Source organism: Rhineura floridana, chromosome 3 (genome assembly GCF_030035675.1).
Source record: "Rhineura floridana isolate rRhiFlo1 chromosome 3, rRhiFlo1.hap2, whole genome shotgun sequence".
NCBI lineage: Eukaryota > Metazoa > Chordata > Lepidosauria > Squamata > Rhineuridae > Rhineura > Rhineura floridana.
In genome coordinates, this window is record NC_084482.1 from 192,114,188 (window position 1) to 192,130,667 (window position 16,480).

The following is a 16,480-nucleotide window of genomic DNA, read 5'->3' on the forward strand; positions in this document are numbered from 1 at the left end:
ACAAATGCAGACAACCGCTTGATCTGCAAACATGAGTACTGTAGTTGAAAATTTCTCCCAGCACAAAGAGTGGTTATTTTCTACTGAATGACAACCTTTCTTGGAAGGCAGACATTGGCTGGTGGAGTAGCCAATCACGACATGGGGGCATGAAGCAAACTCCTGACTGGCTGGCTGCAGGAAAGTGAAACTTAACTTTCACCGAACTCCCCGGAGTATTGGGTGTCTCTGGGCCTGGGAGTTGTATTAGTGTAAATGTCTGCTGAAACTGGCGCCGCCCAGGAGAATATGGGAGAGCTGGAGGAGGAAGAGCTGCCCTGTCTTCAGGGCGAGGCAGAAAGTCTTCGGGAGAGACACTCCACGCAAACCTTGCAGATGAGGAAAGCGACACGGTTGAGTCTCCTTCTCCAGGCGGTTAAACGGTCGCGAAGGGAGGCCGTGTGTGAGAAACACCAGGAGCCGCTGAAAGTCTTTTGCATGGAGGATCGCACCTTCCTCTGCGTCATATGCGGCAAATCTAAGACGCACGGGGCCCACGCGGTGCTTCCTATAGAGGAGGCGGCCGAGGATTACAAGGTATTAGGGATGGGCTCCCCTTGACAAAAATGGGGGGGTGGGAGAAGCAGTATTTGTGGTTCAGCATGTTTTCTGGCTCTTGTGTTTCAGTGCAGGCAGTTCGGCACTGTAGTTAACTGTTACGCGGTTCTCTGATCTTACCCGCGCTGATGCATATTTGTACTATATCACTAAAACCGTTATAGCTTCCTTCACAAAATCCTGGAAATTGTCATTTGATGAAAATTCTGAGAACTCTTTGCTAGAGATCTTTAGGTGCAATCCTAAACCCACTTACCTGGGAGCAGTAGTGTAGTGGCAAATTCAGAAGTGCAGGGTCTCTTCATGTTAGTCATAGCCATGCCCTCTCCACCCTTTTTTTGCCGCTGGGCTGAGAATGTGATTCTTGTTAATGCCTTCTCCCACAACAACAGAGGTCCCTAGGAGCCAATAAGCATAAAAGGAGAGAGTTAGCTACTGAGAAGCGTCATCTCATTGGCTGACTCATCTCCTTTCATTCTGTATGGCTCTAATCAGCAGGAAAGGACAAGGAAGCATGTTAGAAGACTCTTCTCAGTGGCTACCACACTCTCCTTTCATGCTGATTGGCTCATAGGATGGTGGAGATATAGGGGCCCTGCTCCCCGAAAAGTAAGGGGTGTAAGACCCCCCCCAAGACCCTGGATGATTACATACCTGGCTGGGAGTAAGCTGCATAGAATTTAGTAAGACTTCTGAATAGACATGGTTAGGATAGCTCTGTGTGTTTCCCTTAGGAACAGTGAAAGCTGGTCCACTAGGACAAATGGGGCACGCCCTCACCAACCTCAGTCAGACACCCCATCTGCCTTCTTACTTAACAGCCAGTAAGTGAGCGGCTCTGCCTGCTGTTGGCTCTGTTTCCACTTGTTGTTGCTCTCCTTGCCTTCAGTCTTCTTCTACTCCCAGTGGGCACCAGCCATCACTGCTTGTAAAACAACAGTTCTCAGGACTCTGAGGGAAGAGAAGCTTGTTAAGCCAGTCTGATGGATATGTCCTCAATGATAACTTCCATGTGAAGCAAACTCTCAAAAAATAGATCTGCCAGCCTAGCTCCTTTATGCAGTAGTCAGTCTTTTTGGAACTTGGACATTTTAATAGTAGGACTTGGAATTTTGGGGTTGTATTCAAGGTAGTGCCCAAAAGAATGATCTCATCTCTCCTCCCTCCCCACTGTTCTGGGTTCTCCTGACCCTCCAGAGCAGATTGAGGGAGTGTGGGGGGAGGAGAGGGGAAAGTCCCATTGCATTAGTGGGAATCCTTATGCAGGCTTTCACTGTCACAATGATTTAGTTGAGACGGTCCATAATTAGTAGCAGTAAATAATAATATTAATAATTAACATTTGCTTAATGCTTTCAAGTATTCAAAGGGTTTCACATGCATTATCTAGCTATAATTCTTACAACAACCCTGTGAGGTAAGGCAGTGTTGTTATTTCCTGTGCTATAGATATGGGGAATAGAGGCTGAGAGAGTGGCTTGCCTAAGGCCACCTAAGTGAGTTCATGGCAGAGGCCAGACTTCCTGATTTGTTATTGATAGTGTAATCCTAACCATTCAGGAATTCAGAAGTGATTCCCATTGAACTCAATGAGGCTAACTCTCAGGTATGTGAGATTAGGATTGCACCTATAGTCTCTTAGCCACTGACCTCCATCTGTTCTAGAACCTGCAACATAGGGTTCCCTTGTAATGTGTTAACCATACATATCTGTCTATCTTGGGGTTTCTCTCTCTCTCTCTCTGGGCAACCACATGAAAAGGGGGATAGCAGAGTTCATGTACATTTTTAATAGATGTGTAGATGTGGGAATTTTTATAGATACAACTTGTCATTGCGGGGTGGGGGGAACATAAAAAAGGTTGAAATTCCCTCTTCTGCACACAACTGTTAAAAGGTACAAAAGACCTGACCTCTTTAGCTTTCCTTCACCCGTTCCCTTTCTTTAAATACCAAGACAAGAAAAACGACAAAGGTGGTAGTCATTCTGCTTCTGTAATCAACCGTAGGCAAAGGTGTGAGCACCTTATGATTTGATCCAAAAGTAGACTGCATACACATGATACATTTAAAACACAATCGAAACACATTTTTATTTATTTATTAAAGTTATATGCCACCCAAAAGGAGCCCACGTCATATTACCTCCCACAAGAATCCTGGGAACTGTTGTTCACCCCTTACAGAGCTACAATTCCTAGCACCCTTAATAAACTACAGTTCCCAGGATTCTTCCCAGGGGGGTACTTTAAATGTATGGTATATACGCAGAGACAGTCTTGAAAATCAGTGAAAATATTTACAGTGCTTTGCAAAAGTAATCAGACCCCTGGCAAATGCTTTCAAATTACTGAATTACAAATGGTACATTGTAATTTTGTTCTGTATGGTATTTTATTTTAAAACACTGAAACTCAAAATCAGTTCTTGTAAGGTGACATTTTATGTTGGGAAATCTTTGTAAGAAACAAAAAACTGAAACATGTTGCTTGTATAAATCTTCAACCCACACACATCAATATTTGGTAGAGCCACCTTTCGCTGCCATAACCGCTTTAAGTCTGTTGGGGTAGGTATGTACCAGTTTTGCACATAGTGTCGGAGGGATTTTGGCCCATTCTTCTTGGCAGATTTGCTCCAGGTCATTTAGGTTCATTGGACTTCGCTTGTGGACAAATATTTTCAAAGAGTGCCACAGATTCTCAATGGGATTGAGTTCAGGACTTTGACTGGGCCACTGTAGGACATTCACCTTTTTGTTCATGAGCCACTCCAATGTTGCTTTGGCCTTGTGCCTGGGAACACTGTCCTGCTGACAAGTGAATTTCCTCCCAAGCTTCAGTTTTTCAGTGGGCTGAAGCAGGTTCTCTTGCAGTATTTCCCTGTATTTTGCTCCATCAATTTGCTTCCTTCAATTTTAACAAGATGCCCAGTCCCTGCTGATGAGAAGCATCCCCGTAGCATGATACTGCCACCATCATACTTCACTGTAGGGATGGTGTATCTTGACTCTTGAGGCATGGGCAGTGTTAGGTTTGCGCCACACATAGCACTTTGAGTTTTTGCCAAAAAGCTCTATCTTGGTCTCATCTGACCACAAAACCTTTTTCCACATTGCAGCTGGGGCATTCAACTCCAGACTTGCTTTCTGATGGTACTTTTTGAGTAATGGCTTCTTTCTTGCCACCCTCCCATACAGGCCAGTGTTACACAGGGCTCTTCATATGGTTGACTGGTGCACAATTACTACACTCCGAGCCACTGAACTCTGTAGCTTCTTCAAAGTGATTGTTGGCCTCTCTGTGGCTTCTCTGACAAGTTTCCTTCTTGTTCGAGGACTGAGTTTTGAGGGAAGGCCTTTTCTTGGCAGTGCCTGGCTGGTGTGATGCAGCTTCCACTTCCTGATTATTGATCCAACTGTGCTCAATGGGATATCCCAACACTTGGATATTAGCCTGATCAGTGATCCTTCAGCAGTGGGGTTTTTATCCTGACAATGTGACAACAACTTTAATGGTTCACAGGTGGAGGCCAATGGTAAGGTAATTCTGTCCTCGATAGGGCAATTTCTTTCATCTGTAAACTGGGAGCTTCCACAGCACAGGGGTTGAATACTTATGCAAGCGTTCCAGTTTTTGTTTCTTACAAACGTTTTCCAACATAAAAACAATGTCACCTTACAATAATTGATTTTGAGTTTCAGTGTTTCAAAATAAAATATAATACAGAACGAAATTACAATGTACCATTTGTAATTCAGTAATATGAGAGCATTGGTCAGGGGTCTGATTACCTTTGCAAGGCACTTCCACCAGGCATTCAGAAACAGTTGCCAACCTGCTTTTTAATATTGGATGGATATTTTGGCTGCTGCTTTCAGGATTCTGTTGTAGGATTATACATTCTTGTTGGTTTGTTATCTTTATTCTTTCTAAGACACTGTTTTGTAAAAATGGTACCCTTTTCATTTTGTAAGTTGCCTTGAGAACTCTTTAGACTGAACTGCAAGGTTGACGTGTTCAAACTGATTAAAAAACTATTTTGTTCTGGAGAGCCTTTGGTTGGGACTGAAGGATTAGCCTGACACTGTTTAAAGGTTTTTTATCTTTTAAGTTCTTTTATTCCCACTCTCTTATATGTGTATGCACATATCTACAATGTATGTATGTTTGTACGTGTGTGTATGTATGCATAATGCATTATGCATTTTATGTATTTTGTATGTTATGCATTTTAATTTACTGTAATATTTGTGTTTTTATTGTGTATTTTACTATATATGTGTGCTATTTTATTGTAGCCGCGCTGAGTGCCCTGTTGTAGGGTAGAAGGGTGGGATAGAAATCTTTTAAATAAATAAATTAAATAAATTAAAATATTCTCTATTGGAAACTATTTCAGTGGGGGTGGGGCTCACACTAGTCTCAATAGTTGTCTCTCTGTATGAACTAAAACGATTCTTGACATTTTTATTCTGTCCATCCTCTCTGGGGTCTAGGGCTACAATCATGCATTCCCCACCTCCATTTCATTCTCACGACAGGTCTGTGCAGTAGGTTAGGTTGAGATGCGAGACTGATTGGCCAAGATTGCCCAGTGAGCTTTGCAGCTCAGGAGGAATTTGAGCCCAGGTCTCTAAATGTCAGTCCATTGCTATACCAACCACACTGGCTTTCTCTGGCTTTAATGTGAACTTTGATCTCTGTGCAGTAAACATCAGTCCTCTAGTTAAGAGGCCTTGTCAGAAGGTGAGCGATTTTAAAATCTGGAAAAAAATGAGCCCTTAGATCTGAAAAGGCTTGCTGTTCTGTGTTTTGTTTCTTAAAGGAGGGAAGGTTACAGAGGGTGGTGAGGTTGGGCATTTGCCACCGCCCTGAGGCTATCAAAGGGCTCACCACCATTCCCACCTGTACCTTTTGCTAGCCTCAGGACCCTGTCCAATGCTCTTCCTCCCTACCCTTTGGAATCTGCCTGCCTTCTCAGTTTGCACAGGGCACTCAATAATTCTTGCCTCTTCTTTATTAAATGGGGTCTGCTGAGACTGTGAGGACCCCCCAGAATTCTGGAGCTGCCACTGTTTGTGTTTGTTTAAGTATAATGTGTGATATTTGCTATGCTGGCTGCAAAAGAAAAGATTGAATAAAACACTGATTTTTACCTGGTGGCTTCAAACAACAAAGAGACTTGTGCCACCCTAAGGACAAACAGATTTATGGTGACATAAGCTTGTATGGACTAGAGCTCGCTTCATTGGATACCACTGATGCATCTGATGAAGCAGCTCTAGTCCACACAAGATTATTCCACAATTAATCTGTTTTTAAGATGCCAGAAAGCTTTTTTGTTTTTGCTGTAACAGACACACACAGTTATTCCTCAGACCATTGGTACCTCTAGCATAGTCTACACCAGCGGTTGGGAATGTCTGACCCATAGGCTAAATGTGGCTGGTCAGGTCTTCTCCTTTGGCCCATGAGGCCATTTTGGCCGAGCCGTGCCCATCTGCTGTCATATATGATGACAGGTATGGTGCACTAAGGGTGGGGCTTGTCCAAAAGGGGCTTTGTAGGTACTGCCCCTTGTAAAGTGCTTCCCAAACCCAATATTTAATCTTTTCCCCACCCCTGCAGGCTGGCTTTGACAGGTGTCAATCACTGGATGTCATTATGGTGTCAAATGATTGACAGGTGGATGGTCCCACCCACCCATCAAAGTTGGACCTTGAGGATGGGTGAAAGATAAAGGTCTGGCCCACGGGAGCCAAAGAATTATTCACCCCTGGTCTACACTGACATTCTTCAGGCAGAACATCTGCTCTTTCCTGACCTATGGCCCTTCTGCTTATCATCGGTGAGTTGTGTCTTGACCTAAGCTGACTCGCATCAGTAGCCCTACTGCTAATCAAACAGTGAGGGGAAAAGTCACCGGGCTTTGCAACCACTGACAATCAGCTGATTGATGTAGAGCAGGTGGGTAAGGTTTAGCCGAAAGAGCCTTGCAGGCCAAACGGAGAGGCCTACTAGGCCTAATTAGGCCCAAGGGCTGGAGATTCACCACCATTGTTATACTGAATCAGACCTTTGATTCATCTGCTGGATACTCTGACTGACGGTAACTCTCCAAGATGTTAGATTGAAGTTCTCCCCCATCCTCTACCCCTTAAGGTCCTTTTAAGTAGAAAGGTTGGAACTTGAATTTGGGACCTTCTGCATAAAACTTCCAGAGGGAGGTTTTTGTGAATACCTGATTGATGCTTGCAAGTGTGTGAGGACCGTGCTGATTATTGTTGTGAAACGGGCCAGCAGGATCAGTACTGATGGCACACTCAAAAGAACTTGTACCTCCTGTGCTAGTTCATGCAGCTTTCTAGGGGGACATTTCCTCCCACTTCTGATTTAGCACAACAGTGACTGGCAGAAAGTCCTAAATGGTTGTCAAATTTTTCTGTTTGTTCAGAACAAAATTCAGATTTATCTACAGAATCAGAAGATGGAAAGAAACATTGCCGAAGGATGGAAGCTAACACAAAAGAAACTAATTGTGGAGTGTTTGGTAGGTGAATCTTGTTACTACTGGGAAAGATAAAGTTGTTCTCCCATAGTTGATGGTCATCCTCAGGTATGTGTATGTTTTTCCTTGTCGTATTTTTTCCTCCTGGCTATACGCGGTTTTTGTGTTCTAAAAATAAATGGAAGGAGATCAAGTTTCTGGGAAGTACTCATTAACAGTGCAATCCTATATATGTCTGCTTTGAAGAAAGTCCTGTTGAATTCAATAGGACTTGCTCCCAGGTAATTAGTTTAGGTTGCAATGCTATACCAGTTATCTGCCTTTCCTTCTTATCTTTAAGATCTGTGAGTTTAACCATCTTGTCTTCCAATGCATTTTATTTGTATGTATTTCTTTGTCCCTAAGGCAGCAGTGGGGAATATTTTTCAGTCCAAGGGCCGCATTCCCTTCTGGGTAACCTTCTGAGGGCCACATACCAGTAGTGGGCAGGGCCAGAAGCAAAAGTGGGTGTAGCAACAACTGTAAATTTTACTTTTGTACAATAGGCTAGTTTCTTCACACACCCCTCTCTATCCTCCATTCAGGCAAGCAAGGATCATTATCAAAGTTCAAGGGCACATTCCAGCCAGGCAAAAACAGTCTGGGTGCAAGTAGGGGCAGTGAGGGGTGTGGACTGGGGAGAGTTCCAAGGGCCAGATGCAGAAGCCTGAAGGGCCGTATGCAGCCCCTGGGACTGAGGTTCCCCACCACTGCTCTAGGGGGTAGGGAAGGTTTGTTTATTTATTCTTTCATATTTTTGTCTTCCTTTCATAACAACCCTGTCTGACATGTTTCCCTTTAATCCCATTTTCCCTAACCTGCCATAACTTTGTTTATCCCTTGACTGCAGGAAAACATAAAGGTTGAGAGAGAGAAGATTCTGCGGGAGTTCCAGCAGCTCCTCCTGTTTCTGAAGGAGCAAGAAAGCTGCCTTCTGGCTCAGTTGGGTGAACTAGAGAAGGAGATTGAGAAGATGGAAGAAGAAAATAGCAACAAGCTTTCTAGCATCTTGTCTGCTTTCGGATGTGTTATCAGTGACTTAGAGAGAGTGTGTCAGAGGCCTGCTGATGAATTCTTGCAGGTGAGAAGTTGTACATCGTCTTCAAGGTGTGCTTCTTCGGCAAGGCCTTTGTTTTCAGAGAACTCTGAAAGTTATTATTGTCCACTGTCTCCTGTGAAATCCTCTAGGCAACATGCCTTAGGGACCATCTGCACTGTTTTATCTCAGCTTGATCACTGACATCACCTGCATAAGCATCATGGCTCGTCTCCTGGGTTGGTGAGGCTTATTTGACAACAAGAAATTGAGCCTTTAGTGTTATTGCCCTAACCCTGTGGAATGCTGTTCCACTAGCGATTCAGCTAGCACCATCTATTCTGACTTGTAAAGCCCATTTTCTGTGCTGCCAGACTTATGCACACATTTGAGAAGATACCTTTCTGCATTAGTTAGCTAATAATTTCTGGTTTTAATTTTTTATATGGTTTTACTGTGTGTGTGTGTGTGATGGTTGTAAATCGCTTTGATTTTTTTTATGAATAGCAGCATAAATATATGTACTTGTATGTATAGAACACCTGATCACAACCAGGTACAAACAAGCTAAAGCACAACAGGAATTTCAGCTCCAGCACAGCCTCCTGAGCAATTTTACGAGGAAATATTTTATTGTGTAGGACTTCTTTTGTATTCCCGATGTAATAGAAATTTCTGCTTTCTGTTTTCTCTAGGATCTCAAGGAAACCATAAGCCGGTATGCATTTCTTACTTTTCAGACGTTAAGATGTTAAGTGTGTACTGAGCACTATACAAATACATTTCTTCCTGCTTCTTGGGAGATATGTACAAGTCCACTGAATGCACATAAGTCTTGGTGTTATGCACGAGGGAGTGAATTAGCTGTTTGACTTCCCAGGTAAAGAGGAATCCACTGTACAGAATTTTCTGGCTGCCTCATAGCGACTGCAGCTGATATCCCCAATAAGCTATCCTGATGCCACAGTGAGCCCCTGCCTGTTCCTCAGAGTTCCCGATTTGAGTCTTACAACACCTTACACCAGCCTTCCCCAACTAATGCCCCCCAGAGGTTGTGGACTACAACTTCCATCAGACACAATGGTCAATAATCAGGGAGGATGGGAGTTGTTGTCTGAAACATTTGGAGGGCACCAGGTTGAAGAAGGCTGCCTTCCACAATGATTGTGCTTTCCAAAGCAGTATCCACAAATTCTATGGAAGCGAAGCACTGATATATTTATTTTATTTTATTATTAAAATATATTTATTTTAGCATGTGTTTTTAAATTGTTTTTTTTAAAATGTGTTTTTAAATTTGTATATTTGTTTTTAATGTTTTTAACTGTTGTAAACTACCCAGAGAGCTTCAGCTATGGGGCGGTACACAAATGTAATAAATAAAAAAATAAATAAAAGTTGCCCTTGATTAGTTACTCTGAATGTAAATAGCAGAATGTCTAAGTGAAGAAACTGTGGAGAAGGAAGGACACCCCTGTGCATGCTGTTAATTGTTGCTTCGTATTTTCCATGGCTCAGCGCTCTGAAATGATGCTGTAGGTCTGATACATGGTGAGCTCTGGCACACATTAAGCACTTGTGCTTGATGTTTGAACCAAGCTTTAGAGATGGGATAATGTATGTCTTTTGTAGGATAGGGACTAGGCAGTGCTTGGGAGTGCATGAACCCAGCACTATGCAGGTGATGACATGTGTCAGCCAGGTGACTATGTGTGCAGAGATATGTGCATTTTGTGTGTGTGCATAATCTTAACATCTCTTATGGGAGTACCAAACATACAGAGTCCATATGTATGATTCCTCAGAATGGGGAACTTGCAGCCCTCCAGATGTTGGGCTACAACTCCATCATCCCTGACTATTGGCCATGATGCGGATATCATTTGGTGGTTTCAGGATGTGTGGCTTGGGACTGAATCCTGGTTGTTACCATGTGAAAGATGTTGATGTGAATGTTTGAAACTGAGCCTTTGATGCCACCTAAGTTGTTGCACAAAAGGTCAGGCAGATGCAATCTTTGGCACAATCTGACTGTACTTCTCATTTCCTGCTTACCAAGCCGCTGACACTATCCTTGGGGGGGGGGGTCAACCTACACATCATCTGAGGAAACCTGAGACAGTGCAAAAATAAAAGGAAAAAAAAGGCTCTAGGACTATTGAGATCTGAAGAGTCTGTTCTCCCCTAGGTGTGAGAAAAGGAAGTTTTGTTGGCCAGTGGAGAGGTCTACTGATGTGGAACAAATCATTCGTCCAATCTCTTGGAAAAGTATAGTTTTGACAGAAAACTTCAAGAAATTAAAAGGTATGAGAGATGCCAAGTGATGCATTCTTCTGTGACTGCATCCAAGCCCTGTCCCTGTGAAATAATCAGTATTGCAGGCATGTGACTGTCCAGATGTTGTTGAACTTCAACTTTCATCAGCTCCATCCAGCAAGGTCAATGGTTAGGAATGGAGTTTAACATTTGGAGGATCACAAGTCCCCCCACCCAATACTGAACAGAATGGAAGTAGGTGCATATTTTTGTGCTTAGTGCTGGCTCCAGGTTTCAGCCCCCCTCTCCTGAAAAAGTACCCTCTGGTAGGCCCTCTCCTACTTCAGTGGGCCCTGGTAGTCATGGTGGGCAGTAGTAACAACACTGAACGGGCTGGCAGGAGCCACTGTCTAAATTTATCATACTGCCTTCAAAATAGCATTGCCCCAGGTCATTGTGGGAAATTAATATAGCAGGACTAGCTCCAGGAAAAATAAAGATGTAAAGGCAGGCATCAACTGCTCAAGAATGACACATGCCAATGCTAAGTCTGTTGTACAATTTCTTGTTGATGATGTTCATCTCTCACCCCTCGAAGTTCCAACAGATCCCCCACTTTCCTCTGGCTCTAGTTTTTAAAAATGAAGAAGAAACCTTCATTCTTTTCTAGACCGTAAGGACTAGAACTGCTGTGGTTAAACAGGAAAACGGAGATTCTTAAGGTTCTGCACTAGATTCTACATCCCTTTGAAGGGCAAGGGCCATACCTCAGTGGTAGAGCACCTACCTTCCAGGCAGATGTCCCAGGTTCAATCTCTGGCATCTCTACTTTGAGTCGGGAGAGACCCCATCTGACACCCTGAAAAGCTGCTGCCAGTCAGTGTAGACAATACTGAGCTAGATGGACCAATGGTCTGACTCAGGATAAGGCAGCTTACTGCATGATTCCTAGGTCCCCTTCCTGAGTGTTTGATGAAGAATAAGAATCAATCCTTCTTTTGGTCTAATTCAAAGTGCAAGTTTTAACCTTTAAAGTCCCAAATGGCTTTATGGTCATGTTACTCAAAGGGTTGCCTTCTCCTAAATATAGCTACCTGGACCTGAAGGTCATCTTTAAAGGCACTTGTCCAGGTGTGGAATGTCCTCCCCAGTGACATTTGAAGACCTTTTTATTTTTCCAGCCATTTTAAATTCTTAAGATCTCCATGTTTTTTAGTGCTGTTTTATCTGGCTGGCTGTTGGTGGTGTTAGCATTTCCATTGTGTTTTTTAAGACAATACAAACATTGTAAACAAAGGAAATAAGCAAAGTGATATCTGGTGATTCAAATTCTGACATTTGTGGAAATCCTCTAGGATTTCTATTTGCATTTTAGGGACTTTTCCCTCTTTAATGTGTTTTACACAGGTATACTTGTTGGAATAAGCAACAGTCAATTTATACCACTGTATTAAGAGAAAAAGTACCTTTAAGGGGTTGTGTAGCTGGGAGCTGGGGGCTTCCTGAGTTGTGAGCTAGTTTCTCTTTCTCATTTACTGCTTGCTTCTTCTGTAACAAGTAATGGTAAAGCTATACAGCCGCAGGAGTGGCTGTATACTATAGCCAGCATGGATTTTTCATATTCCGCAATGTTAAATTGAAAATACCCCCATGCCATTCTGATGCTTCCCATAAGCTCATTTCAAAACAAAACCTTGCAAAACTTACAGTCCTGAACTCAGAAACGGTTGCTCAACAACCCTCTAAATTTCCATGTCGATACACAAAACAGTCAGAGAGAATTGAGAGTTCAAAGTGTAAAAAGAGAGAAATAATCCAGACCCCTGTTGGATTTTTTCAGCCATGTTCACAGAGTACCTGTAATCCTGTTACTGACCTTGCCCCATACTCTGACCTTCATCTTCTGCAGTTTAACTGTTAAAAAAAATGCCTCGCTCATTTTTAATTAACTTAAGAAATTTAGCATTGAAGTTAATGATAAGCCCGGGCATGCTCGGTAAGCACCAACTGTCAGTGTTCTAAAAGCCAGACTCACAGCTGCTGGGCTTGCCTAATCAGGGGGCCACACCCACACCAGACTTTTATTTCACTTGAGACCTTCATGGCTTCCCCCAGAGAATCCTGGGAAGTGTAGTTTATGAAGGGTGTTGAGAGGAGACTCCTATTCTCCTGACAGAGCTTAGTTAGAGTCATTGCTTTAAGTAGCAACGTATTGTAATCAGTCTGTTTTTACATCAAACTGCAGTTTCAGATTCAATTGTTAATGCACCCCAAATAGAAATAGAGCATAACCTCCAATTTGAAACACAAAAGCCTGTCTTCACCATCATATGACATTGACCAATATAAAGGCTTTGAAATTAGTAAAAATAAATTTGACACAGATTTCTAGGATGAATAATGAGAGAACTATAATTTTCTACGTTAGATTCTTTGTAGAAGCAGTAGTAACCCAGGAGAGAAGCAAAGTAAGAAGAACACCAACAAAGATACAAAAATGTTATTCTCCATCTTTGGAGATGGCAGGTGTTGCCATCACTCACCATATGCTCAGAGGCACATGTTACCAAATTCTTCCAAGATACATAGGAAGAGGATTGGACTGTGAAAGACCAACCCAAATTGTGTTTGCAGTTTTACAAATTTGTGGGCCAGTACAATATCCCAGAGAGGAGGTCAAGGCTCCTGCTCCCCTGGTGCATTCACTATAGCTGCCCAATTTCCCTGCTTTTTAAAGTTGGTTAGAAATATCTGTTGGCTGTAGGTACATTCTTAAACTGCAAGGTTTTTTTGCCTGTTAGTGAATTTAAACCTTAGAGTCATGTCTGTCTTCATTGAAATAAAACAAAGAACCTACTATGCAACAGGAATAATTTTTAAGTGGGTCAGAGTGGAAGGCTTATAATTTGATTCAGTGTTGTTCTGTATTTCATATAATCTTACTAGGAGCCTTGTACCTGCCGTTGGCTCAGGAATTCTAAGAAACAAAATGGTATCCAGTTGTATCCAAACATCAACATAAACCTGCTGCTTGTTCTTGGGAACCATCATGCCTGTTTTGGTTATGATATCTTAAGAGGAGTCCAAATACATAGAAAACAAACACACAGCTTTCCCAGATATATAGTAGACAAAGTTTTAATGATTTTATCAAACACTGCCATTATATTTTTCTTTTGAGTTGGCAGTTTCTAAATATTCTTATAAAAATATACGTGCAAGTGGTTTTATATGTAAATATGGTGTTTTCACAATCTCAATCTTCCCCTCCACCCCCTCTCCTCCAGAAACCTTGGCAGCTGAACTAAAGAGAGGGAGGACAACTTGGCAAAATCCTTCGTTGGAGGAACAGGCCAATCAGCCACAGGTCTTTTGGCCAGCAATGTCTGGGGATTCCCTCGGAACAGGCAGAAAAGGTGACAGTTTTATTCTTGTCTGTTTGGCTTGCATCTTTCCATGCCCCTTTTTTTCATCTACAGTCCTCTAGTAGATATTTTCGTCCCAAAGAATAAGGGCCCTGCCAGATGAACTGTTTATAGCATGACAGCTGCTCTTTGTTCCAGTCTTTTTTGGAGCAAAATTATAGTGGACTGTCCATGCCACCACATCACATGTTGCTGTTTTTTGGTGGGGGATTGTGCTTTTTTCCATCCACATCAATGATGGGATATGTTCACAATGAGAAAAGTTCTGTGCCTGTTACACTCCTTCTGTTCCCTCATTAAATGTAGTAAATGTTGGAATTACAGACATGCACACAGATCACTGAAAGACCTTAAATAAAAGGTGTTACTGTATATTCCTAGCATACTGGAATTCCAACCCTGTGGGAGATTAGGAGAACAGATGGGAGGAACTACTTGAGTTCACTGTATTGGTCTAAGCTACTCACTGCTTTTGAAACTGCAGTGACCTATCAAAAAAGATGGGGCAAAAGGAGTGAAATGGAAGTTGCTCAAACTACCACCACACGTAAAAGCAAAAAATTATACAAAACACCTTCCACCCAGTGAAAATATTGTGGAATAATCCTGGATCTTTCACAAATGTTGGAATTCTTGCGATAGAAGAAAAAGCAGTTTGATATTCTGGAATAACAGTGGAATGATGACTGGCATCTGTAAGCATGCCTATTTTTTAAAAAACAACAACAACAAACAGCAGCTATAATGCTACAAAAGGACATCTGGAAGGGCCCTATGGACATTTTTTGCTCAAACTGAGGTGCCCTTCACACATAGCCAAGACGGTGCTGTTTTTCTGTAATCCACCTCCATGGAGGTGGGGGCTGCAAGGTGAGAGGCACAACAGTGCAGGCAAGCTAAATGGGATGTCCTAGTAAATGTGCATCTGACGATACTGCATGAAAATTAATCAGACAACTTACTGCAGTAGGAATGCCATACACTTCATGTAGCAGGCAATGAATGTAAGGTACTTGTGCCATAGAACAGAGGTGGGGAACTTCTGGACAACCTTTCAGGGGGGTGTCACATGAGAGTGGTGGGCGGGGCCAGAGGCAAAGTTGGGTGGTGCAATTAATATAAATTTTACCTTTGAACAGAAGGCTAGTGTCTTCATAAGTACACCCCTCCCTATTCTCCATCCAGGCATTATCAAAGCTCAAGGATGTATTCCAGCCAGGCAAAAGCACTCAAGGAGGGTGTGAAAACAGGGCTGGTGAGGGTTGTGGCTTGGGGGAGAGAGGATGTGGCTAGGGAGGGGGTATGGCCTGGGGAAGAGTCCCAAGGGCCAGAAAGAGAGGTCTGGAGGAGGTGCATTGGCCCATGGGGCTGAGGTTCCCCACCCTGGGTTATAGGACATAGCTTCCACCTAGTATATTCATGGCTTTAAAGCAAGATTAGATGAATGCTTGAATGATAGGCCTTTCAGCTGATGCTAGTCAAGAGTCCAACTGCATTCTGAGACTGCACTTTTCTGTCTTTTGCCTGGCAATTGTCAGTAGAGAGGATGCAAAGATATATGAGCTGTTGGCCTAGTCTAGCTAGTCAGTTATTCTATGAGAGAAATGAGCTGGGCGACTGGAACTGGAAGAAAATGCAAATTGAATCTGGCCCTCTTTTTAGGATTGAGTGTTGTCTCCCTAATTCTGTATTTCTGTCTCCCCTAGTATATGTGAATCTGGATCTACGTACAGCCAACCCCAAGCTCATTGTGTCTCAGGATCGGAAGACAGTACGGCATGGAGACCAACTGCAGGCACTGCCTGATTATCCAGAGAGATTTGATTCCGAGCCCTTCGTGCTGGGCCATGTGGGATTCTGCTCAGGGAGACACTGCTGGGTGGTGAATGTCGAGCAGGGGCAGAACTGGGCAATAGGAATTGCCAGAGAGTCTGTAAAGAGGAAAGGATACATCAGCCTCAGTCCAGAGCAAGGCATCTGGGCTATGGAGCAGTGCTGGGGTCAATTCCAAGCACTTACCTCCCGCTGGACCTCCCTCTCTCTGATTAGGAAACCCAGGAGGATCCAGGTGTGCCTAGACTATGAGGGAGGGTGGCTGTCATTTTTTGATGCAGATCTGGATGCTCCGCTCTTCACTTTCCCGCCCATCTCTTTTAATCAAGAGAGAATCTACCCTTGGCTCTGGGTGGGACCAGGATCCTATCTCATCTTATGCCCCTGAAGATATTTCCTCATGGTCTGTGTGTGATTGCACTCTGATTTCTCAGAGGATTCTCTGTCCCTGTTTCTAGGACTGTGGAAGACTTTTTTCCTGATCTCTCATCCCAGAACTATTGAGGCCTGATTCATGTAATAACAGCATGGTGTTTTGTTTGGAGTGCACCATTGCTAGACAATCAATTTGTTATGACTGGTCTTCTCTCTCTGTCTCTCTCTCTGTTTGTTGTAATTTTCAGTGATGTGCTAAATATTGCCAAAGCCACGTGGAGAGTACTCTTATCTTTTCATTGGACCAACTGCGCATGTACAGAATTGCTTTTGACTTGCACAAGGCTCTGGTAAAGGTGTCTAGAGCAAAATAAAGTAGATTGCATGTGTTTATATACTTGGGTGTAGT

The 16,480-nt window shown here is 43.0% G+C and overlaps 1 protein-coding gene across 1 annotated transcript; it reads left to right on the plus strand.

Annotated features, from left to right (window-relative positions):
* On the plus strand, nt 1-16,468 carry LOC133380898 (E3 ubiquitin-protein ligase TRIM7-like). Its single transcript, XM_061619087.1, has 7 exons — nt 1-576; nt 7,054-7,149; nt 7,997-8,227; nt 8,878-8,900; nt 10,371-10,486; nt 13,726-13,854; nt 15,570-16,468. Exons 1-7 carry the CDS (start codon nt 256-258, stop codon nt 16,082-16,084), a joined length of 1,431 nt encoding a protein of 476 aa, XP_061475071.1. The 5' UTR covers nt 1-255; the 3' UTR covers nt 16,085-16,468.
* Nucleotides 16,469-16,480: the final 12 nt, after the last annotated feature.

What these genes read in the sequence shown, in the direction of transcription:
- LOC133380898 (XM_061619087.1), top strand. Translation starts at nt 256, where the DNA reads ATGTCTGCTGAAACTGGCGCCGCCCAGGAGAATATGGGAGAGCTGGAG. An exon ending in CTCAAGGAAACCATAAGCCG is followed by an intron (nt 8,901 to 10,370) that starts GTATGCATTTCT and finishes GTTCTCCCCTAG; the next exon opens with GTGTGAGAAAAGGAAGTTTT. An exon ending in AAACTTCAAGAAATTAAAAG is followed by an intron (nt 10,487 to 13,725) that starts GTATGAGAGATG and finishes CCTCTCCTCCAG; the next exon opens with AAACCTTGGCAGCTGAACTA.